The 25,667-nt window shown below is 36.0% G+C and overlaps 2 protein-coding genes and 2 long non-coding RNA genes across 5 annotated transcripts; all 4 read left to right on the top strand.

The window, feature by feature from the left end:
* Positions 1-2,312: 2,312 nt before the first annotated feature.
* LOC123683986 lies at positions 2,313-4,250 on the top strand. Its single transcript, XR_006748085.1, has 2 exons — positions 2,313-2,472; positions 2,525-4,250. It is a non-coding gene; the product is annotated as an uncharacterized LOC123683986 (long non-coding RNA).
* Positions 4,251-12,977: 8,727 nt separating this feature from the next.
* LOC123683984 lies at positions 12,978-13,695 on the top strand. The gene is made up of 3 exons (XR_006748083.1): positions 12,978-13,037; positions 13,211-13,537; positions 13,634-13,695. It is a non-coding gene; the product is annotated as an uncharacterized LOC123683984 (long non-coding RNA).
* A 576-nt stretch (positions 13,696-14,271) lies between these two features.
* On the top strand, positions 14,272-15,912 carry LOC123685392 (jerky protein homolog-like). Its single transcript, XM_045625048.1, has one exon. The coding sequence runs from the start codon at positions 14,272-14,274 to the stop codon at positions 15,910-15,912; it is 1,641 nt and encodes a 546-aa protein (XP_045481004.1).
* Positions 15,913-18,228: 2,316 nt separating this feature from the next.
* On the top strand, positions 18,229-22,471 carry LOC123683968. Of its 2 annotated transcripts, none has more exons than XM_045623002.1 (8): positions 18,229-18,593; positions 18,647-19,014; positions 19,067-19,168; positions 19,380-19,706; positions 19,763-20,324; positions 20,389-20,529; positions 20,584-21,112; positions 21,309-22,471. In XM_045623002.1, exons 1-8 carry the CDS (start codon positions 18,580-18,582, stop codon positions 21,477-21,479), a joined length of 2,214 nt encoding a protein of 737 aa, XP_045478958.1. In that variant the 5' UTR covers positions 18,229-18,579; the 3' UTR covers positions 21,480-22,471. The 2 variants fall into 2 exon arrangements, with proteins under 2 accessions (XP_045478958.1, XP_045478959.1); XM_045623003.1 differs by lacking the exon at positions 21,309-22,471 and adding an exon at positions 21,166-21,302.
* The last annotated feature ends 3,196 nt before the right edge of the window (positions 22,472-25,667 follow it).

Genomic DNA, 25,667 nt, shown 5'->3' with positions numbered 1-25,667 from the left:
CTATGTTCCCCCCACCTTGAGCCGCTCCTTAACTCCCTAGCCCCGACCTTTGATCCTCAGAGAAAATTGCAACTATACGTTACAACTCTTGCAGGCTTCGACTTCCTACTGGACTTCGGCAGAATAGTACCTCCGCAACTAATGATCACATGCCACAACATCCTCGCAAGCGTCCGCTCGAATGCTGATCCTGAGACGATACTTAGACGTTTCTACGCCACACCTATCATCCAGATTGACGATCAGATCTACAACGCAAGCCATTTCCTTGGTGGATATTTCGATATCAACCAACGACCCACAGCCCATTCAAACTGGTTAAACTCCAGATTTGAGAAAGTCTTCAACCCCGTAATTGGTCGTGCTTTAATCCAACGCCCAACCCTCGCCAAGACCCAATTGACTGTCCCAGAGCATGCAGACTACAACATAAACCCCTATGACTTCCTTCTTTGTTTCAGCGATGATAATATTGAACTCCTTACTGATATCCTCAGTGATGTATCCAGCTTCATCGTCGAAGAGAACCCCAGTGCCAAGAAATTAGGACAAGCTTTAGATAACTCTACTGGTATTACTATCCTTTACCATTCCATATGGAGTGTCAGTCTTCCGACAGCCCACCTACTTCCTCCTCCCACTATAGAAAATCAACATGAAACCAACCTCCTAAATGATGCAGCCTACGCTAATCATGTAAAATTTCTAGTTCCCGGCCCCTCCTTCAAATCAAGCCTCGTGCCCCCACCTCCAAATATTGACTCTGCTTTCTACCTCGTAGGAAAAGACCCGTATGACAAAGACGATCCCGTCTTTAAGTATGAAATATTTGACAAATCACTCCACCTCTACCCTGACGTTTTATGGTTTCAACCATACGTAAAGAATCCGAGTGCTATTAACTACGCCCTAACTCTAGGACTATTAATAGAAAATGGTGACATTGACGGAGTTTCTATCCCCCTTCCGAATATTAGAATGAGTCTGACCGAAAATAACTCATTATATATTCAAGGATCGCTCCCACTTAATGCGATTTCACGCTACATTCCTCAAGTAGTTGACAACCACCGACTTCGAATTCCTCAAAGAACTATCCACAGTTCTGAAGATCAGCCCGTTGGTATCGCTTTACGTGACTGTTCCACCAACCTCGTCCCCCGCTTTGCAGCTGAAGGCGTTCGCGCCAACATGCACCGACTCTATGGTACTATTATCCATGGAAATTGCAATGACAACGAAGTTGATTTCACTTACGCAGCTTGGCAATCAAGCCAACCTCATCCTCTCCCCCCATCTTCAACATACCTATGGTCCTCGTACCGATACGTTGAGAAAGCCGCTACTCGGCGCAGACAAGTGCATCTCTATTATACGATGCGCCAATTCTATGGAGAAAGTGTGACTTTATCCAGAACACGAAACTTAAGAGGATATAAAAATCACTACAATGGAAATAAGTGATAAAAAAGCTTTAATATCTGCTTCTCAAAAAGAAAGATATACAGTATTTCTCCTATACCCCTAGAGACCAAGTGAAGAAGAAAATGGTCTTGAAAACCGCCTGCTTCATGAATGAAAGTGAAATCATCAATGAAACAACAAAGGATGGAAAAATAAAGCAGGATGAAATCGACTGCATCCAAATGAAAGGGATAAATCCCAATTCACGCTCCTTTCTTGTACATATAGCAAAATCTTGCCAAATTCAAGATCTTACGAAAATTGAAGAAACAGACCGTGTCAGAATACAATGGCAGAAATATTCCAGAAAATCCCTTGTAACACAATGTTACCGATGCCAAAAATTAGGCCACGGATCTTCCAACTGTAATAAAATCCCGAAATGTGTCAAATGCGCGAAAAACTAATTAACGGAAGACTGTGAAATCGAGGAAAAAAATGGTGAATTGATACAATGTGCTAACTTCGATGGACCACACACTGCAAGTTATTCTAAATGTCCAATAATTCTAAGGTATGTTGACTCTTTAATTCACAAATCGCCTCAAAAACCAGAAAATATCCCCAAAATTCCTGAAATGAAACAATTCCCCCCTTTGAAAAAGAGCTACAAACCTGTAACAAACCAACAAATTCATATCTAGAGATGGCAAAAAATGTATCGGATGTCGATCTTTTTCGTCGGACGTTTTCGACCTAGCAAAGGGATTTTATCTTTTATCCACAGAGTTTCCTATATTTAGATTTTATCAGTGCTGCAAGCTCTCCAGTCAGTCCAGTCACCAGTGTCGTTTAAAATTGTTTTTAAGAGCGTTAGTTAGATTTAGTTTATACTTGTTCTATATATTTTTTATTATTATTAATATATCATTAAAATGTCGTTGGGTGCTAATAATATCATTAAGAATGCAGAAAAATCAAATCAAAATATAAGTTATTCCAGAATTAGGATAGTACCTAGAGTACCTTTGAAGGTAGAAAGTGGAATGTCGTCGAGCAACACCTCAGGTATATAATTTTTTTAAATCTGTTTAAATGAGTTAATTCATCTATATTGCAGCGCAATCTACAGTGTTAGGATCATTGGAATAAGGCGACCAGTTCGGACTAAGCCAACGGACTAAGACATATATCTGTACCTCAGGACCACATCAGTCCATTTTTTACAATTTTCAGGTTATTAATTTCTTCACGAGAACAAATTAAATCAACTTCTTCTCCTATTGATGCTAGGTTGCTTCATTCTCAATAGAATACAATTTTTATAGTGGCAAATTTGGGTTCTTCATGTTTCATAAGGAACAATTTTTGAGTTAGATCCCTTCAGATGGGCTAAGTCATATGGAAGCCAAAAATATCAGTAAAAAGATTAAATTTTTGAGAGAGCTTTTCAAATATTTGATACACAGGACTCCATTTCAAGCAAAATTTGTTACGTGTTAGTTAATTTAGTGAAGGAAAGGGGTAAAGGAAACATCACCCATCCTATTATTTTTCCACCCCTGGAAGATGAGCCTATAATGTCATCATTTGATGAAATCCCATCTGTGGAAACCAATGCCGCATTATCCAGCGTGAATGATTCAATTCCGAGTACATCAGAGCAACAAAATTATAATATTTCACCAATCCGAAGCGAAGAATTTGTTTTTGACGACTCTCATAAAGATTCAAATGGCTGCCAGAAGTAATAATTCTTCTAAATTCGTTTCACTCCTACCTCCTAATGGACCATCGAATTCGTCTAGTACCATCACTACCAGCAGTAGGTGTTGCGAAATACATCAGTTTCATAAAAAATGTTTGAGCACGGAGTCGGCCAATATATCGCGACGTCCACAATGCTCGGAGGAAATTGGTACAAATTTGGTTGAAGGAGACTGCACAATTTGCTTAGATCCATTAAAAAACGAAATATACATAACCAACTGCAGACACTCCTTCCACCGTCAATGTATTTCGAAATGGGCAAGTCAAAATGAGACTTAAATATATATTTTTTTTTCAGAATGGATACGAGTAATCTTGAAAAATGCATTATTTGTTGTCAAGAAATTGACGAAACAGATGTATTCGTTGGGAAATGCTTACATAAGTTCCACAAAAAATGTTTGAGCACGGAGTCGGCCAATATCTCGAGATGTCCACAATGCTCGGAGGAAATTGGAACAAATTTGGTGGAAGGAGACTGCACAATTGGCTTAGAGCCATTAAAAAACGAAATATAATGGGTGATTTTTTAGCTGGTTTGGTTTTGGCAACACTGGTTTTGACAGCTGACGTGTGTTTAGTACCTTGTGTCACTGTCAAACAGCTTCAGTTTGGTTTGCAATTTAACCATGGATCGTCTTACAAATGAACAACGCTTGCAAATTATTGAATTTTACTATCAAAATTCGTGCTCGGTTAGAAATGTTCATCGCGCGCTGCTTCCATTTTATGGTCGGCATTCTCGACCTTCTGAGCAGTCTATTCGGAAGATTGTGACCAAATTTCGCACCAAATTCACTTTGTTGGACATTAAACCACCAACACGTTTACGTACTGTGCGTAGTGAAGAAAATATTGCGGCCGTATCAGCTAGTGTGACAGAAGACCGCGAAATGTCGATTCGGCGCCGTTCCCAGCAGTTAGGCCTTTGTTACAGCACTACGTGGAAAATTTTGCGGAAGGATTTGGGCGTAAAGCCTTTTAAGATACAGCTGGTGCAAGAACTAAAGCCAGCCGACCTACCACAACGCCGAATTTTTGGTGAATGGGCTCTTGGAAAGCTGGCCGAGGATCCGCTTTTTTATCGAAAAATTGTGTTCAGCGATGAGGCTCATTTTTGGTTGAATGGGTACGTAAATAAGCAAAATTGCCGCATTTGGAGTGAAGATCAGCCAAAAGCATTGCAACAGCTACCAATGCATCCCGAAAAAGCCACTGTTTGGTGCGGTTTATGGGCCGGCGGCATTATTGGGCCATATTTCTTCAAAGATGATGCGAATCGCAGCTTTACTGTCAATGGTGAACGCTACCGAGCGATGATAACAAACTTTTTTTTGCCCGAAATGGAAGTTTAAAAGAGAAGAATTCCCAACCCTTAACGCAAGCAGAACAGGACTTGCAAATGCTAGTACAGAGTACAGCCTTTTCGATCCCTGAACCACTTTTGCTACAAATACGAGCGTTAGGGAATATAGTTACTGCTACTAAGCAGCACCTATATCCAGAATTCCCACAGATGCCTACCACGGTAATCAACGGACAAGGGGGATTCTACGGACTGCTCCAACCGCCAGTCCCACCACCAGCACCGATCCCACCGGTCGCTCCCGTTGCAGGCCAAGCCCAACCACCACCGGCCCAACCCGCAGCCCCTGCAGTTAACGATAATAATAATAATATTATTGATCTTAGATATCATTATATTAGGGAAGTTGTTGCTTCAAATAAGATGGTGCTAAAATATTTGCCTGCAGCAGAAATGCCTGCTGATGTGCTAACAAAAAGTTTTTGTAAGATTAAACACCTTGATCTATGTAGAAAGTTAGACATTTTGAGATGTATGTGTGTATATTTCCTGTCATCTAGCATAACGTCAGTCGTTGATGAACGTTAGGAAAGAATGTTTCATTGCTTACAATTCAACATTGAAGTGTTCATAACTTGTAGATATTTCACAAAATATCTCAATTTGTTTAGAGTACCATATCAATCGTCTTTGGTTGGAATATTTACAGTATGCCTTGAGGATTTGAGTGAAGTTAAAAATATTGAATTTTCTGATGATATATTTTCAAGCAAATGCTTGCTACTTCCAGACCTAGCAAATTACAATAATATTGTAATTAAGCTGGTTCATTGTTGAATTTCATTTTTGTTATAACCTTTTGGGTTACGTTTATTAATTACATATTAATTTTCTTTATAGGTTGGTTCTAGTTTTATTGAAAGTTGTAAGTCATTTATAATTAAATATCTATTTGTAATTTAGTTCATATTTTTTTTCACATTGATTCAAAACTGAAATTCTTTTTCAAACGTGGCTGACCTTCTAAAATTAAATTATAGTGAAAATTTTGCTCAGTTGGGTTTCAGATCTACAAAATGGCTTACGCAGAGGTTCATTTCATTGAGGATGATGTATTCAGTGAAGTTCCCATAAGTTGGCTGAATTCAGAAAACACAGAATGAGATGGCCCCCGAATGATCCCAAAAATGTAACAAAGCTGCCCCCAAAAGTGACTTTTAGTAAATTTGGAGGGAATATATGGTAAGTTTATTTGAAACTTAACAATATATCATGATGTGTATCATGTGTGAAGTAGATGGGCCTTATTCTATGGGATAATATCTGCATATCACTTTTTGAATCACTCCTTGGAAACGTACAATTTTTCCAGAAAAATATTAAAAGGCTATCAAAAAAACAGGGAATACTGATTTCATTTCTTCTGGTGATGAAGGTAGAGGAAGGAGAACGAGAAAAAATATTCCTCAGTACTGTTCAAATGAATCTGGGGGTAATACGTGATGTGTCAACCGTGTTCAACTGATATTGACATTTTCAGATAGTATGACTCCACCTCCTTTTATAAACCTACAAGGGACTGAAGTAATTTGGTAACAGTCTGATGATCCATTCAGTATGACTAACATGATCTCTTTTGAACAGAATAATGCTGGTAAGATTAGACGTTGCATAGCAAATGAAAAATATTGCTCAAACTCCACCAGAAATAAACTGATCTTTTTCTACCGATACCCTTACATATCAAAATATATATAAGTGCAGATACAGTAGTCAGACCTCCTAGGCGAATACCTCTTCAACTTATGGAAAGAGTTTTGAAAAAACTTGACGAGCTAGAACGTTTAAAAATTATTCAGAAAGTGGCAAATCCAGTAAGCTGCATATAATAAGCTTGACAATCTTCACATTCAATCATATAGACTCCACTTTTTTTTTCAAATTCTTCACCACGAAAAGAATTTTTATCGATCAACCCTTTTAGAGCAATTAGAAATTTTGAGAAGAAAGGATGACACAAAACTTGTAGATGATGTAAAAGAGTTTCCGTTATATAATATTTTCAAAACAGTCATTTAGAAACGATAACCAGAAAAAGAAGAATTTTATCTTTATGTTTGTGTTTATTTTTATACGGTTCAGGCTCGACACATGCCTGTGTTATTTCTACATCCAGACAATTAATATTTAACCTAATTTTATACATTTTATATCTTTGACTAGTGAAAACTTAGATTAATTGATTGAGAATCCTTGTATGTTTGTAGTACTTTTTGAGTTTTGTAACTTGTTGCTGTGTTTAATGACAGTTTTGTATATATATATATATATATATATATATATTCTTTTTATACATAGGGGAAGCCGGGACAAATTTCAACACGGGTAAGTTGCAACACACCTGATATCTGAACCAGAAGTAATGTTAATAGATTCCTAGAAGTAAGCGTTATTTCCATTTGAGTCGGCTACTAAACGGTAGAGGGCGCACCTCGATTTGTAAATATACGGAGCTGTATTAAAGCAAAGCGTTGATGTTGTACGATGGATTATTGCTCTTTACCTTAGGTCCATGAGACAATAACTCTGTCGCCTTGACTCGTGACGTCTCACTCGGTGGATGACAGATGTCAACCTCAAACTTCATGTCATGTCAAGCCTCACTTCCTTGTCATAACCCTTTCAAAAACAACACGTGCATGGTCACAATTTTATTAATAACTACTACTACTACTAACGGGTGTTTTTTAGGAGGTTTGTTTTTCCGATAGATGTCGTTTTATTTTATGACAGTTGTTTTGACAGCTCAAAGTGGCATTTCTACTCAGTATTGTTTGGCAAATCATTATGAATAGGTTAACTCCAGAACAACGTTTTCAAATCGTGGAAATTTATTTTCAAAATCAGTGTTCAATTAAAAATGTTTAGAGAGCACTTCGTGAATTTTATGGTGCACATAATCGTCCGTCAGAGACCACCATAAAGAACGTAATTACCAAATTTCGGTCTACATTCACTCTTGGATGCCAAGCCACCGACATATACATATATCGATGTCTTCTTCTTATAAAAAATAACAGTGATTACTTCAGTCAGTATGTCTCCAGAAACTGTACCCAGTGCTGCCAACCCACTGAGCTCAAATAAAGGTAGATAGAGGTTCGAAATTTAGGTAGATGTTGCCAAATTTAGGTAGATTATTTTTTCCTTTATTTTTAGGAGTTTTGAAAGAACTGAGTCCATAGTATTATACTTTATTAATGATAAATATTGATGAATCAATAAAAAAATATAAGAATTTACATAATAAAAAAAATTTAAAAACAATAAAATTTAAAGTAAGAAATATATTTATGTAATAATTTAAAATTACTTTACTACTTGAACTAGTTGAACACGAAAGAATAAATAGTCTTTCAAATATTTCATTTCAACAGATGTGGGTAATTTGCAAGAAAACGCTTGTTGTCCAAAAACTTTCATTATTTTAACACCCAAAAGGGTCTTTTATTGCTTCCCGACGGCAGCCTTCGATGCATTCAGACGGTCTCATCTCATTCCTTTCGACGATCTTACTTTATTCTGTTTTTTTTAAGCATAAGGATCGATTCAATTAATCTGCGAGCAATACGAACCTATCTATTATTCCTACGTACATGCAACCATATTTACCATCGCTATTTTTCTATCAAGCAAGTGCGTATTGAGGCGCAGCCATCGTTATTTATTAGTTTTTTACCCATTTCGGTCCTTTCTTTGCATCTGTATGTTTCTGAAACTCTGCCGCTGATCTCCGCAGATCTTTGTATCCAATGGCGTGAGTAAAAATTACGATGTGAGAGCTTTAATAAGGAATAGTTTTTTTCATAGTCACGTTACTGTTACTGGTAAAACGGTTTGTCGTTGATCTAAAACCGTAAAGTTCGCGCGGAGCTGAATTAAGGTAGATCGAGCTCAAAAAAGGTAGATAGGTAGATTAGTTCGAATTTAGGTAGATCTACCTAAATTTAGGTAGGGTTGGCAGCACTGACTGTACCAGACACACCCAAGCCTTAGGCCGCACCTACATTAGGTCCGCATTTCTCCCGATCCGATCCGACGTTGTCCGATGGTCGGACGACGTCGGAAGAAAAACAAACACCTTTATCTTAATGTTAGTGCCTACAATTGAAACGGAGCTTCCGAATTCTCGATTCTCGACGACTCACGACACTATCCGATTTGACGGCTGATCAATCATGTTTGGTTCCAGTCCGACGTTTCTAATCCGACCCGTAGTTATTTTGCCTATCACGTATGATGAAAATGAACTATCTCCAAGTAATTTAAGCAACGCCACGCTAGAAGATGTAGATGAGGAAAATACAAATGATGCAGAGACAGATATCAATTATTGTTCTATCAGGGAACCTGAGGCATCTGGATCAGAATTCACTTCATTTGCCAAACCTCAAAGCAAACAACAACCATCAAGTTCTTTAAAAAGAAATAATAAAAATGATAACAATACAATTCTTTCAAAAAAACAAGATAGTTATGATTCCCAGGTGCTTGAAATTGAAAGAAGGAAAATTAACCTGATGGAAAAACGTTTTTCTCGACCAACAAATACACATCAAGATGATCAGGACTACGCATTCTTCATGAGCTTACTGCCTTCTGTTAAGCAACTAAATCAGATTGAGAAAATGAGACTCCGAATGATCCAAAATATAATTTGAGATGTATTATTTTCTTGCTTTGAAAAAATTTGAATCATTCTCCTATCCCAAAATTCCGAAGAGTTATCGACTGATCGAGCACTATTGATTTACCCTGTATACAGGATGTATATGAATAGTTGCGAAAAAATTTAGGGGGCGACTCCTTGTCAACAAATAGGGTGGGTCTTTTATATAAACTTTTTTTTAGCCTAGCTCCTAAAGATGACGCACAAAGGTAGTTTTCAATTTGTGAAAAGTTTATAATTGTTTTTTTTTTTGTTACATTTATTTTGTATTTGTACCAACTCTCAATGAAAATATCGTTTTGACATAGCCTATTTGACAAATTTAAGGCGTATTATCTGTTGATATTTTTTTTTTTCAATGCGTTCTCATCCAAATTAAATGTCGGCTTAATTTCATCTGGATGAATTTTTTGGATTCAAAGAAAAAATTTAAAACAAGAGATACTCTCGGAGAGAAAAAAAAATATTCAGGTAAAGTTTTTCTATGATTAGCTATCATCGTATAATTTGATAATTTTTCCAGGTTATGCAACCACATCTGATAAATATATACAACTCAATCATGGGTGGCGTAGATCGTTCCGACCAAAATATTAGTTTATATCGAATTTCGCTGAGAGGGAAAAAATGGTATTTTCCTCTAATATCACACTGCATTGATATGTGCGTCCAAAATGCATGGCAGTTGCACAAGAAGGAGGGAGGGAACTTCGACCAGCTGAACTTCAGGAGAAAGATTGCCATCCTATTACTTACCCAAAACAAGAAGGAATACACTTTCCAACAAGGTCATTCGAGTAAAAATTCACCACAGATGGAATTACGCTATGACCGGTTGGACCATATTGTCTCCCCACAAGACAAGCAGACACTTTGTGGATATTGCCATCAAAAAACAACTACAAGATGCTTGAAATGTGATATAGGGGTTCATGTAAAATGTTTTTATGATTTTCACACACAATCGAGATCGTGATCGTAATAGTAGTGGAACTGCCTAATGTCCTATATATAGGACGGGCTTATTTTTGTACTTAGAGTGAAAAAACTTCTTTTTTTATACTTGTTATCATTTCTTGTCACCCAAAGACCCAAAATTCATAAAAAAAAATTTTTCAAGTCTGCGAAATAAGCTATTTTTATTTTTATTTTATTTTATTTATTCATAATATAATTCATAATATATCATAGCTATAGGCATATCTGGGTTAAATTCCTCTTGGTTTCCTAGTTTTTTAATATTCACACATATGGTAGGTTACAAATTTTAATCACAATACTGACATTTCTCTTTACTGTAAACCTTTTCTTCAGGCTGAAGATGAAAGATTATTCCTTCGAAACATGTCCCTTTTGATGTAAGTCTTCGGACTATATCCCATAATATGGGTTTTGCTTGCATGGACGAGAATCACTGAGACTTAACATCGAACAATATTTTTTTTGGTTATAATTGAAATGCATGTTTCGGGGTAAATTGCACCAACGGATTAGGAGTGTGTTGCAACGTCTGTTGCAACTTACCCCAGGAACTTTCTCATTGTAACTGAAATATTTTCGACAGGTCATGAGGAATTACAAGAGGAAAACTGAAAGCGGCATAACCCGTGCCGCCAGTTTAGTATTAGAAAATGAAGGAAACCTGCAATTCTCTATTAGAAAAGTTGCGAATGATTTTAATATCCACTACTCCACTTCATCCAGATACATTAGTAAAGTGAAGAAATTACGTAATCTTCGAGACACTTCAGAAATGCCAAAATCAGGATATGCCAAAGCTAGACTAGTGTTTACGGAAGAGCAAGAAAGCATTTTGGTAGCATACATCAAACGAAGTAGTGACATTATGTTTGGACTTGACCCTATCAGTGTGCGAAAGTTAGCATATCAGTGTGCAGTTTTGCATGAAATCAAGATTCCGTCATCATGGAATGAAAATCAACAAGCTGGAACAGAGTGGTTGAATCTTTTTCTTAAAAGAAATTCTGAACTTTCGATTCGGCAACCAGAAGCCACGAGTCAAGCCTACAAAGGAAAAACCAGCGATTCTTCTATTGGACAACCACTCCTCTCACCTGAGTTGCAAAGTGCTGGACTTATGTAAAGAAAGCGGTGTAATCATGGTCTCAATTCAGCATAACGAGTACTGATGGTACCGTGGAACTGAGAAGATCCCAAAGAAACCGTAATTATAGTTGAGTTCAGTCACATTCTATTAAAAAGACAATGAGTGCTTCTATAAGGAGAAGTAGCCGCCTCATGGGCATAGCGAGTACTGATGGTACCGTGGAACTGAGAAGATCCCAAAGAAACCATAATTATAGTTGAGTTCAGTCACCATTCTGTTCAGTGTAGTATTCTAGGAGCAGTTCGCCACATTTTACTCGTCTTGCCTTCAACATCAGAAGTATTGGGATTCAAAATCCTCCGAAAGTTGATATAATGCTAACAGACACTCCTTTCAGGCCTTTTGAAAAAATACACATGGACATTTACACTTTCGAAAACACTATATTTCTAACTATTGTTGATGCTCTCACGAAATTAGGCCAAGCAATCGAAATAAAATCCAAAAATGCTGTAGACATATTTCATGCCCTATTAGACTATTTTTCTTTTTACGGAACACCATTACGTATAAGTTCAGATCAAAGAAACTAAATTATGAAACAGCTGATGGAAAAATTGCTTCATTCGAATGTTTAAGGAAGCTCCATCAGTTCGAGCATGATAAATTATTAAAATTCGGTTACTCTTTGACCCTTAAGTCACTTTTCCCTCAAACATGGAAAGACAGAATGTAACGTTAGCCCTCAAAACCGCCGACTTCCTCAATATTTTCATTGAATGGTGGAAAATTGTAAATGTTGAAACTCCTTCTAAAGGAAATCGTTTGAATGATGTATACCAGGAGCCAAGTTTCGGGAATAATTTTCAATCGGATGTGAAATTTTTATTTTTGAATAAAATGGTAGATTGGCTAGAAATTTGGAAATCCGGAAAGTTTTCTAAAAAATTAACTCCACAAACTCATGCAGCCCTTAGTCATACAGTATATGGAATGACAGAGGTATTAAAATATTGTTTTTCTGAATTGAACATGAACTACGTTTTATTGGGAAAATTTCAGACTGACGAATTGGAAAGTAGATTCGGTAAATATCGTCAACTCGCCGGTGGACAGTACCACATTTCAATACGACAATTGTATGAATCCGAAAAAAGGCTAAGAGTTCAGTCACTCCTTACGTTAAAATCACGAACATTCGGTAATATTGATATCAAAAAGTTTTATGACAATATTGATTTCACCGACCAGAAACAAGAATATAATAATCCGAATCTCATTGTAGAAGAGAGCGACATAGATAATATTAAGGAAGACATGCCTGTGATTACTTATTTAGCAGGTTATTGTTGTTATATTGTTCTGAGGAAAATTCAGTATGAAAGATGTAAGCGAATATTGATTTTAGATGATGAACTTATTGTTGAAGATAATTACTGTCTCATTACAAATTTAAGTCGAGGACGATTGCTTTATCCTCAAGATTCTGTTATACAAATAGTTTTATATTCATATTTAATTTTCAATAAAATAATTCGAGAATTCGAAGAGACATTCCTTAGTATCATAGCCTTCTTCAACTGAGTTGAAGACGGCTGTGTTAGTATTCATAATGAGCGAACATGTCTCATTCAATTTATTTCGAAATATATTATTCAGAATGAAATGTTGCCAGAAATTCATTCCGGTGAATTAATAGCTAATATAGTGATGACATGGAGTATGTCCATCTCGTATTGAGACTAAGATTCTGCAAACAGGTAATTTCAGTAATCCGTTCAATTGGAATATTTATAGGAATATATCTAATCTCTAGATACTTTATTATTTGCACTTCTCCAATTTATAAATAAAAAATATGCTCTAATGACAGATATCCTTAAAGGTAGGAGTTTCCTAAAAAATTGTAATCAGTGTAATCTTCATATTATAGGGCAGACTATTTCAAGATTTTGGAAAACCCATGTAGGTCATGAAGAGGATACAGGGACACAACACTTATCAAAACTTGATAAGAAAGAAATTGTCAAAAAATTGTGTGATGGTGTTATTGTAGAAAGGATTATCTCTGACGCAAGGAAAGTGAAATCAGAAGAATTGCACAGATTGAATTTGATAAATAGGAAAGATATAGCTTATTTGTCAAAAAAGCATAATATACTGCAAAAGAAACATGAGAATACCATGATAGCAGTAAATCTCAAAGTGAAAGAATGGAACGTTGATGGAAAAAACTACTGCTTTTTTTTTAAACAGAAAGGTACTATTCCCAAAATCAGTGTTTTCTTCTATTGTTATAATAAAATTGAATTTGAAGAATAATTAGGGTATGATAGTTTTTTTCATATTATTTCAGGCGAACAACATCCATTATTGCATCCTAACGACTTTTGTCTAGGGTTTATGAATGAGGTAATGGAAAAAAAAATCAAAGATTTCCCAAAAATAATATGTATGGATGGAACCCACTGTACTAATCAGAAAGTACCGTTTGTCAACGGAATTTGCCGAACGCCTCCGAGGTTTTCCCGGAATTTAGTGTCGTCTTCGCGGCATTCGCGCCCAATCTAGATTCAGTTAGTTCAACAGATAACAACAGAGTTTAGACTAGTTTAGAGAGTTCTTTTCGAGAGTTTTAGTGTTTAGTGAATATGGACAAAATAATGAGTAGCATGCTACTTAGAAGTGGCCGCCTTATGGTGAGTTTCACAGTTGCATATTACTACAGTAGAACTCCAATTATCCGAACTCCGACTATCCGAATCGCCGATTATCCGAATCACAAAAAAGCCGCGAAGCCAGTGTTTGCGCGTCAAGTCTTGACTTGACTTGTCTTAACAAGTTAAGACAAGTTCCGGCACATTGCAGTCACGGCGCACCTGTCATTGTTTGTTTTGATTAGCCAGTGTGCTATTGACCTTGCTCGAGGACGCTACTCTTTCGCTACGGCTTACTTTTGTTTGTGCGTGTACAATACTGTATTGTTTTTATACCATGGCTTCGAAAAGAAAACGTGTTGTGCTATCGTTAGCGGACAAACTGAAAATTATAGAGCAACTCGATAAAGGTGTAACGGGTAAGAAGTTGTCTGAGATTTATGGTGTTGGACAAGCAACAATTTCTGACATTAAAAACAGTAAGTCAACACTTTTAAACTTTGTTTCGGTGCTTGAAAATGGAGATGGAAGTTCCTCCAGGAAAACAATGAAGACAGCAACCAACAAAAATTTGGAAGATGCTGTGTTTAAATGGTTTTTGCAGCAACGTTCTATGGGAAATCCGATTTCAGGTCCAATCCTTTGTGAAAAAGCCAAAATCTTAGCGGAAAAGCTTGGTTATTCATCTTTTAAGGCTAGTAACGGCTGGCTAAGGAATTTTAAATTCAGGCATGGTGTACGCGAGTTAGATTTGGCTGGTGAGAAGCTTTCAGCAGACTCTGCAGCAGCTGAAAATTTTATTGAAAAATTTAAAACTGCATCAGAATCCTATGATCCAGAGTTTGTTTATAATGCCGATGAAACTGGCCTTGTTTGGAAAGCATTACCAAAAACCACTTTGGCTTCTAAAAGGGAATCTAGTGCCCCTGGACATAAGGTCAGTAAAGAACGTGTTACAGTGCTTAACTGTGCCAACTCCACTGGAAATCATAAACTGCCACTTTTTTTGATAGGAAAATCAAGAAATCCAAGAGCATTTAAAAACGTAAAAATACTTCCACTCTTCTACAAAAGTCAACCCAAGGCCTGGATGACTGCAGCTTTGTTTACCGAATGGTATGATGAAGTGTTTATTCCTGAAGTGAAAAAGCACCAAAAATCGGTGGGAAAAGAAGGCAGTAAGGTGCTTTTAATTGTTGATAACGCACCCACTCATCCTACAGCAGAACTGTTGGAAAGAGAGAATGGGCAGTTTAAAACGACGTTTTTGCCTCCCAATGTTACAAGTTTGCTGCAACCCATGGACCAGTCTGTTATTGAAACAATGAAGCGCCATTACAGAAGGCAACTGCTGAGAAAACTGCTGATCGAAGGTGCTGAAGATGAAGAATTGGTTTTGGCAAATCATAGCAAAATAAATTTAAAGGACTGCTGTTACATTGTAGCGGAAGCTTGGAGTTTGGTTACGCCAGTGACGCTAAGACGTGCGTGGAATAAACTGAAAGGCCTACCGTCTGAGAAGAACAAAAAAAAAGAATCTGAAGAATATGAGAAACAAGAATATGGAGAGGATGATGATGATGAAGATGCGTTGTCACTAGAGGAAATAAGAAAAATGATTGTTAAAATTCCTGGCTGTACAGAAGTAAGTGCTGAAGATGTAGGAGAGTGGATGGCTTGTGACACGTCTGACCCTGGTTTTCAAATTCTCAATGACGATGAAATTGTTGTAAGTGTGAGAGAAGATGTTGAAGTGGAAGTGGAAGAAGAACTTTCTGCTGATGTTGAAGTAGACGCTGGACCATCAGCTAGTGAAGCATTTGCCGGTCTCGAGACTGCTTTGAAGTGGATGGAGCGTCAGCCCGAGTGTGACCACTTGCAACTGCTCACCGTCAAGCGAATGCGTGACCTGGCTGCCCGAAAACGGTTGAAGACCGCAAAACAGCTTACATTGACGGAGATGTTTAAAAAACAATGATTTTTATTTCTAAACTTGTACATAAGTACATTTTATTTATATTTAAAACATGTGAAAATTTCATGTTTCTTTCATTTAATTCAATAATAAAAAAATAGTGCAATATCAAAACGTAGCTTTTATTCTCTCCAATGGCAATTTTTTTAAAAAAAATCCGATTATCCGAATATTTGATTATCCGAATGGGCCCCGGTCCCCATTACTTCGGATAATTGGAGTTCTACTGTATATTAGTACCGTTTGTCAACGGAATTTGCCGAACGCCTCCGAGGTTTTTCCGGAATTTAGTGTCGTCTTCGCGGCATTCGCGCCCAATCTAGATTCAGTTAGTTCAACAGATAACAACAGAGTTTAGACTAGTCTAGTTTCTTTTCGAGAGTTTTAGTGAATATGGACAAAATAATGAGTAGCATGCTACTTAGAAGTGGCCGCCTTATGGTGAGTTTCACAGTTGCATATTACTCCATTTTTGAATTCGAATTTCCAATGATAGTGGTAATGAATTAATGGGGAACTGTGGATTTTTCAGAAAATTCAAAGTTGTAAAATGTCTCTTATTTATCTTCGAATAGGTTTCAGTAATACATTGATTCACGTGTTTTCAAATTCCGGCTTCTAATGCTTTCCCCTCTACGATCTTCTGAAAAAATCAGGTGACACTCGGTCCATGAATATTAGGTCTATGATTACAATATACCTTTAGGCAAAATATCAATATTCAGGGTGTCAGCAATATAATGGTGAGCACTTGGAGAATTTGCGGTGAATTTTTACTAATGGTGTTTGTTAAAAATATTTTTTTTATCAATAGAAATTATACGATCAATTAGAACATCTCTGTTTCATTCAGTTTTTATCGGTACCATAATTCCATAAAAAAACACGCCTTAACTTTGTGAATATTCACTTTATAGAACATAAACTCTCTTGGAAAGCTGGCCGAGGATCCGCTTTTTTATCGAGGCCAGTAGATTTATTTTGTTCGTTCATCTTTTCCCGCATAATTCTACTATTAAGGATAATATCAATATGATATGCTTAATTTCACATATCAGTATGGAGTTATTTTGCGACGACGAAGATAGTAGTGAAATTTCAAGTGTTACTGAAAGTGAGCACGCCATTAGAAGTTCAGATTTATTTATTGAATTAGGAGAATTTTTTGATTTTTTTAATAATGACGGACATCGAAGACAACGAGATCGAGGAGATCAGGGAGGAAATCAAGGAACTGTAATAATCGGGAATTTCTGATTCCCGATTATTGGGTCTGGACGTCGCCAACGTGCGGTAGGTAGACCAGACCCTTTTTTTTTTGAAGACCATGTAAGGTCAGGCACTTAACATTAGACTTGGTGGAGACTAATAAAGTGTGAAATTAATTGGTTCCCTATTTGTCCTATTTGTCAAATCTGGATGATGGAAATCTTTTTGTACAAGTCGATACTTAGGTGCAGTCTCGACCTCAGCCGATAAGAATGTAAGTTTTAGGGTATTAAAAATTAGTTTATCGAAGTTTGTTGAGTGGTCTCCTTATGGGAACATTCAATCCGTGGGAAGAGAAAAACTTGGCAACAACGGAAAAAATCCAAGACGTTATTTTTGAAGGTACGCCCATCGGGGGGCGGGAAATAAGTAACCTTAGGCCAAATCAGAGAAAAATTAAGCAGTTAGTGACGAGTAGTAGTTTCGGGGAGTTCAGGGAACTCAAGAATCGGTTCGGGAATTGGTCGCGGAAATTAGGAAGTTTAGAGTTGAAGGTAGAGCGTGGAAACCTTATTTAGTAGAAGTTAGTCGATATAAATGTGTTGGAAGATTAGGTTTGAAACGTAGTTGATAGTTTGAAAAATTCAATAATAATATATTTTTTTTTGGTTTTGTCACGGGTCGATAATAATAGATTCAGTAGATTTAGGCCCGGTGCACACATCCGACTTTTGTAGTTACGACACCGTTGCTGTGTCGTACTTGCGGCCTGTGGTACAAAGAATCAAATGGGAGCATGCACACTAGCGTACGACACCGCAACGATGTCGCAACTGCAAATGTCGGATGTGTGCACCGGGGCTTAAAGATTAGTCAATAACGGTATCGGTTCGCCAAAGTTTCCGTGAGGTTCGAGATACGTTTCGCGATAATGGACTGGATGTGAAGGATTATCCATCGAAGGAATTGACAGGTAGCAAGTTGAGAAATTCAACAGTTTAATTTTTTTGTTTGTTTGTTCTGTCCAATGTCCAAAATTGTAAATATTGTAAGCGCAAGGCGCCTGCAGGGGGAGAAGAAGCTGGTCCCTCAAAGCGGGCCCGTATGGAGAGCATACATTAAACCTCACAACCTCCTAGCCAATCAACAGCGCCATGTCTTCGACTGTGATCGTGTGAAGTCGTTTGTCAATCGACGAGGGAGAATTTCTGGCGGGATTTATACAAAAACCATTTAGAAACAGACAGTTAACGATTGTTAGCAGTGTGTTTCTGTACTACTTCAGAATTATTGCACCTATTGTTTAGAGCGAATTGACTTGTGTCCAGAAGAAAGTTATTCCATATTATTACTGTTTTCTATACCACCAATCTAGGAAAAGCTTCAACGTGAATATTTAAAAAAAGCAGTTTTCACTGCTAAGTTGAATATACCTTTATTTGAATTCTAAATTGTTCAATTATGGAGTCAGTTAGGTAAGCTTCCTTATTTAAATGTTTTTTAGCATTAATGCACGTATTTTTTGCAGTGCGAATCCACTAATTTGCGAAGTATGTCAAAAGGAGTTTACCAATGTATGGAACAAAAAGAGGCACCTTCTTAAAATTCATAATGACGAATCGGCAAAAACGAATAGGAAGCAGCATATAATGTGTTCTGTTTGCCCAGGGGAAAACAGAGAGAAGTTTTCATGCTATAATGATTTGGACAAACATTTAGCAACGAGCCATGACGTAAATATTAAAGAAAGTATGTTAAGTTTTCAGAGCAATGAAGAGTTTAAAGCATGGCGAGGAAAGGAGAATAGAGAAGTTGATTATGTCTGTGTCAGGACTTTGAAAACTAAGAATGGGGAAACAATAGTAAACTACAACTGTAACCGAAGTGATTATAGAGGTAAGACCTGATTGAATGGATTATTATAAGAAAATAACTGTTTATTTTTAAGGATACGAATGTGTAGGTCAGAAACGCCATATGAAGTCCGGAGGCAGTATTCACATTCAAGGAGTATGTCCTTCAAGAATGTTAGTTAAAACTGCAACAAATGGTAACTATATTAACACTATGGATACAGTATATGTTGCCTTTATCTACTAGGTTACGTTGGGGTCTCTTAAATGTCAAATTTCTTAAAGTTTAGTGGATTATCAGCCACTGAAACAACCAGCATACGAATCCAGTGACTGATTCACTGAACATATCCAATACATATAAATAGTAGTATCTAAATTAATATTCTACATATTATTGTTTATTAGGAATTGTCACAGTCACATTTGTGGAGACACATGTGGGTCATAATGATGAGCTAAGAACAAAACGACTCACTGAGTATCAACAAAACCTTATTGTTGAGAAGTTAACTGCCGGTGTATCAACTGAAAGAATTATTCAAGATGCTAGGATCATACGAGATGACAAATTAGATAGACTAAATCTAATAACGAGGGGAGATCTAGCATATTTAATGAGAAAATTTAACCTTGACAAAAGAAGGGATGCTGACGATATGGTAGCAACTGCCTTGAAAGTAGAAGAGTGGAATGGACGAGGAGAAAATTATGCGTTTTTATTCAAAAGAATTGGTGAGGTAATCTATATAATGAATTAACAAAATGCTGAATGTTTTATATCATTTTAGGTGAATGTTGTCCTGGATTGAGGGATGAAGATTTTGCTTTGGCCTACATGAACGGAGTTATGGAAAAAAAGTTGAGAGATTTTAAAAGAATCATTTGTGTCGACGGTACACATGGAACCAACAGGAATAACTGGGATCTAACAATTGTTTTAGTTAAAGATGAGAAAAACATGGGTTTTCCTGTTGCCTTTCTGCTCTCAAATAGATTGGACCAAACTATACAAGAGCATTTTTTTACTGCACTCAAATCAAGACTAGGTGAATCCATTCAAGCAGAGTTCTTTATGAGTGATGACGATACAAAATATTATAATGCATGGACCAAAGTGATGAAGACGGACAAAGAACCTAGAAGACTTCTTTGTACATGGCACGTTATTAAAAATTGGAATATTCAAGGGAGATCCAAAATCAAGAATTTACAAATCAAACAGGACATGAAGAAAAAAATGAGAGCAATTCTAAAAGAAACAGATCCCTCAATATTTTTACAATTGAAAGAAACCTATTTCAAACATTTGGAGGAGGAAGGGGAAAATGATTTTCTCAAGTATCTGCAGAGGTAAGTAACTAACTACTCTAAATGTTTATTGAGAATGAATCTAAAGAGTATTACTTTCTTCTAGCTTTTATTTCAAGAATGAAGAAAGAATAAAAATGTGGGCCCACTGTCATAGGATTAATGCAGGAATAAATACCAATATGGCTATCGAAAGCTTAAATAAAGTACTTAAATATAATAAAATGAGAACACAACGTAATATTAGGTATGTTATATTTTTATTTGTATAAATGGAATTGATTTACTATAATGTTAACAGGGTTGAGAAATTATTGGATCTATTAGATGAGCTGGTTGAAGAAAAGATGTGGACCAAAATAATAAATGTTGAGAGACCTAACGCTAATAATTATCAACACAAGGTAACTGTGGAATCACACAAAAAGGCAGAGAAAATGGAAGGTAAGGTAAAGCCACAAGAATTGGGAACATTCAAGGTAACATCTTGTTCAATCAATGATAAATTTTATATTGTAAGTATTAAAGAACTTTGTGATGATGATTGTAGAGCAGGATATTGCCATATATGTAAAATATGTATACATAGATACGAGTGTCAGTGTCCTGAAAATGCGGTGAAACAAGTACTATGTAAACATATACATGCTGTATCTTTGTTTGAGGCGAGAAGCGATTCTGTTGTAGATTCCTCACATTCAGATGATGACAATCAATTACAAGTGAACGAGCCTTCTGGAACCGAATTGCGATACCAGGAAGATCTAAATCACTTTATTCAGGAGAGCAGAGAAAATAATAAGTCCATTACTTCTGAAGAAAGACGAGAGGTATCATATACATACATATGTGATGTTCTGTATATCAACTCTGGTTACTTTAGGGTTCCGTAACTGCTAAAAAGTTTGTGCATAATCAATTACTGAAACAACCAACATTACCAGTCCAGTAGCTCTGGTTGATTTACGGACCATAATCATATATGTCTTTTGTTTCTGTTAGATGTTGACAGTATATGCTTTGCAGTTTGCAATAATGGAACATACCAATTTTATCAGAAGTTTAGATGATGACACACTTTATAAATTCTTGGCAGAGATATCAAAACTTAGAACTAATATGGGACTAGATGGTAGTGAGCATGTTTCAAAAAAAAGGAAAATGGAGAAACAATCCTATTTTCCAAACAAAAAATAACAGCTTCTTATTTTATATTGTAATATACATAACTATTTGCTAAATTTTTCTCAGTTGTTTGCTGATATATAATCAAAGGTGATGGTGTTGTTTGCTTATTTTTGAAGTAGTTAATTCTATGATTATTATTCAATACTTTGAACAGAATTAAATTTTTGCAGGATGCTTTGTACTTGAGGGTGTGGTATAATGTAATTATATTTAGCTAATATTTTTATAATAGTTACTCATTTGTAAATAGGTAAATTTTATATGTTGAATTGTATTCATAGGTGTGGCATAATGTAATATATGTATAGTTATAGTTCTAAATAATTTCATTTTCTAAGAATCATTCTAGTGAAGGCTTGATAACATTCCGAAAATTAACTCACTGAAATTTTCACTTTTGAAACTTGATCAATATTTTTTGTTAGAGATTACTATACAAATATTATATTTTGGTTCAGGTGTAGGGGAGCTGGGAGCCTGTAATTATCTAAAAAAAATTGCAACTCCTATAGGGTTTATCTTCGGATAGATCTTCAAATGGACAACTGTTGGAATAATTAATGTAGTTACTTTGTACATATAGTTTAATTTTTGTTAATGTTCAATTGTATTTAATGGTGTGGTAATGTGATATATGTATAGTTATAGTTCTAAATAATTTCAGACACAAATAAACATTCTAGTGAAGGCTTGATAACATTCCGAAAATTAACTCTCTGAACTTTTCACTTTTGAAACAAGATCAATTTTTTTTTACAGATTCGCGTACTGTACCTATACAAATATTATATTTTGGTTCAGGTGTAGGGGAGCTGGGAGCCTGAAATTATCTAATAAATATTGCCACTATTATAAGGTATATCTTCAAAATGAATAACTGTAGGAATTATTAATGTAGTTACTTTGTACATAGTTACATTTTTATATGTTCAATTGTATTGAGTTACTAACTCTTGAATGTATAATAAAGTATTTATATGATGAATAAAACCTATAATTTACTCTTTGTATTTTTTCCTAGTATATTTTGCAAGCAAAGATATATTCCTATCTCCTTACTCCTAATCAATTAACGATGAAATCGCTAGTTTCTATACTTTGTAATTTACCAAAATCCAATGAAATTTCATTTCTGTTAAATAAATCAACTTATTATATCTCGTTAAAATAATTACATATTTTTTATGTTCACCTCCAATGATACACTCATAACATTATAGCTTTAAATGTCTTAGTTTAATCATTTGCGTTCTTCTTACTATCTATACTTATCCGAAGTACTCCCATATCTTACATTCATAATACTGGTGATGTAAATCTCCATTTTGTTATCAATTCGTAATTACTGGTTTCATTTTGAAGAATAATGATATTTATTAATTTCAATATCTATTAGTTCTAGTTCATCCTTTACCTTAGAAAGCGTCTGGCATGAAAGTAATTTGAATAGTAAAAATATCAATATTTTTATTCGTTCAGTTAAATATAGTTAAGTACAAAATTTCATTTACATCAAAGATTATAGATTAGTCTATTATTATTCGATTCGCATTCTTACAATAATATCGTCTCAAATTCAAACAAACGAAATTTGAATTCGCGCCAAATAGACCACGCCTCAAGTATTCTTATTGGCTAGGAGGATGTGAGATGTAATGTATCCTCGTATGGAGGAGGCGGCATCGACAGAGCCCGCTCGGGCCTTCCCAGATCCAAACGAGACATGGGAGGAGGCGGAGGATCCAGCCGCTGGTGGCAATTCGTCGAACGAATGGGACGAAATACACGAAAGAACCTGCCAGTATTTGGATCAAATGAATGGTTACAACGATTATTATTTTGACTAGCTTCCTCATCCCTCCCATGTCTCTCCGCCGGCACCGATGCAGTTGTAAATAGTGTACATAGAGTTCAAATGTTAAAAAAAAAAAACTATGAGAGAGAGGAGAAACACAGGAACAAAAGCCACATACTTGATGAGTTTTTGAAGAAAACCAACAATTTTGTACAAGAGAACCAGGATATCATCATAAGTAGGGCTGACTAGGGAGGTGCAACTGTTATTATGTACAGGGCCGAATAATATCTAAGCGAAGTGGAAAGAATGCTGAGCGATGAAGACACCTATAAAAAAGTGAAAGCAGATCCAACACCAAAGATTCAAAATGCAGTTAATAAATGCTTGAGAGGACTCAAAAAAGAAGAATATATAACGGAGGCATGTTGTTCAACATGTCGTCGAGTAAGAAGGCTGTTTCATGCGAGTCTCTGAAAGTTGATATTCCTGAATGTGGTAATTGCAAACGCACAATTATGAAAAATATAGTGAAGTGCAACAAATGCACTAAAGTTTATCACCCTGGTTGTGCTAATAAGATTAAAAAGTGTTGTGATGAGGATTTCATAAATTCCAACGATGAAAATTGTTATGATGTTTCTCCGCTACCAAATAGTGTTAAGAGTATATCAAGTGAATCTACCCATAAAGAGCTCCTACTCAAAATAATCTTCGAATTAGAAGCAAAAAACTCGATTCTGTTGGAGAATAATTCATTATTAAATTATAAGATTTCTACACTTGAATCTGAAATCAACATTAAAAACACGCAGATTATCGATCTGCACAAGAAATTGAAAATCAACACAGATGTTAACATGAGTATGGTAGAACGCGATGTACGTAGTTATTCTTCAATAATAAAGGATGCCGTAACTGAAGATCATGATCGCTCAAGCACTATCCCAGTTCCTACAACAATGGTTCCGTCAGCGAGGACTTCTGCCGCTCCGACGAAGCGGATGATCAGTGAGAATTCTAATACAAGAAAGGAAAACCAAATTATAGCATCCAAACCATCAAATATGTCTAATGCTCCTAATAAGTCAATTCCCATTATTAACAAAAGGGAAATTCCACCAATTAAAACTAGTAAGGAAACTGAATGGAATGTTGTTTCCCACAGAAGAGCTGCTTCGAAACGTAGTAAAGCACTAGTTGTTGGTACGAATGTAGACAATTCAAATGTCGAAGGGGTTGACAAATACAGGGTGTTTCATGTGTCAAACCTGAAACCGGAAACTACAGTTGAAAATCTGCAACTTTTTCTGAAAAATAAGTTCTCAATAGTCAAGTGTGAAAAGTTACAATCAAAGTATCCTGAAAGCTATTCCTCGTTTAAAGTGCTTATTTCAAGTGCTGAATATGAGAAAGCACTTGACGGATCAAATTGGCCAAATAAGGCAAGTATTCATCGGTTTTTTCAACCGAAACAGGTGAATCGTCCAGCAGATTAGAGATAACCAAACTTAAAAATTTGAGACTTGTGCAGCTAAACGTCCAATGCATATCCAACAAATTGGACATCATCGAGTTGTTTCTGGCAGAGAATAATCCTGACTTTGTTAGTATTGCCGAACATTGGTGCAGTTCTGAAAGTGTGAAAACGATGTCAATTCCTGGATACTTTCTAGCTGATTATTATTGCCGTTCCAATCGAGCTCACGGAGGATCTATGATCTACGTAAAATCAGGATTAGAGGTGAAAAAGTTGTGTGCTTCGAAGTTTTCTGCCGAAATGGAATGCGAAATGTGTGGAATCATGGTAATGGCAGGTACCTTTAAGTTAGGTATTATAAGTGTTTACCGACCTTGTTCTGGAAATTTTGTTCTTTTTCTTGAAAGTTTAACATGTGCTCTGATTCATTGTATCAGTTTGGTCGATATTATTTTTGTATGCGGTGATTTTAATGTAGATTTTTTGACAATCAACACAAAGAATTGTAAATTATTGTTTGACTTGTTGGAGTGCTTCAATTTGAATGTAACATCTAAAGACCCAACAAGAATATTTACTAACGTTACTGGCCATATATCAACTTCAAAGGTTGATTATATACTAACTAATGCTAACCTGTCTGATTGTACGGCTGAGGTGTTTGAAGCCCATATTAGTGATCATCGAGTCATATCCCTGGACTTTCTCGCTAATCTGAATAATATTGATAAACCTTTATCAACTGTTAACTATCAACTAGTCAGGGATATGAGTAAGCTAAACCTTGAAGAGTTTACTCTTCAGATATCTTTGAATAATTTCGATGAAATATATGAATGCACTCATATTGATGAGTGTTTCAGGGCTTTTGTCGGTATTGTTCAGAATACTTTTAATACATGTTGTCCGTTGATGAGAAGGA

The sequence above is a fragment of the Harmonia axyridis genome, chromosome 7 (assembly GCF_914767665.1).
Source record: "Harmonia axyridis chromosome 7, icHarAxyr1.1, whole genome shotgun sequence".
In the NCBI taxonomy this organism is placed as follows: domain Eukaryota; kingdom Metazoa; phylum Arthropoda; class Insecta; order Coleoptera; family Coccinellidae; genus Harmonia; species Harmonia axyridis.
This window is presented reverse-complemented; position numbering and strand designations above follow the sequence as displayed.

What these genes read in the sequence shown, in the direction of transcription:
- LOC123685392 (XM_045625048.1), top strand. Translation starts at nt 14,272, where the DNA reads ATGGCTTCGAAAAGAAAACGTGTTGTGCTATCGTTAGCGGACAAACTG.
- LOC123683968 (XM_045623002.1), top strand. An exon ending in TAACCGAAGTGATTATAGAG is followed by an intron (nt 19,015 to 19,066) that starts GTAAGACCTGAT and finishes TTTATTTTTAAG; the next exon opens with GATACGAATGTGTAGGTCAG. An exon ending in TTTCTCAAGTATCTGCAGAG is followed by an intron (nt 20,325 to 20,388) that starts GTAAGTAACTAA and finishes ACTTTCTTCTAG; the next exon opens with CTTTTATTTCAAGAATGAAG.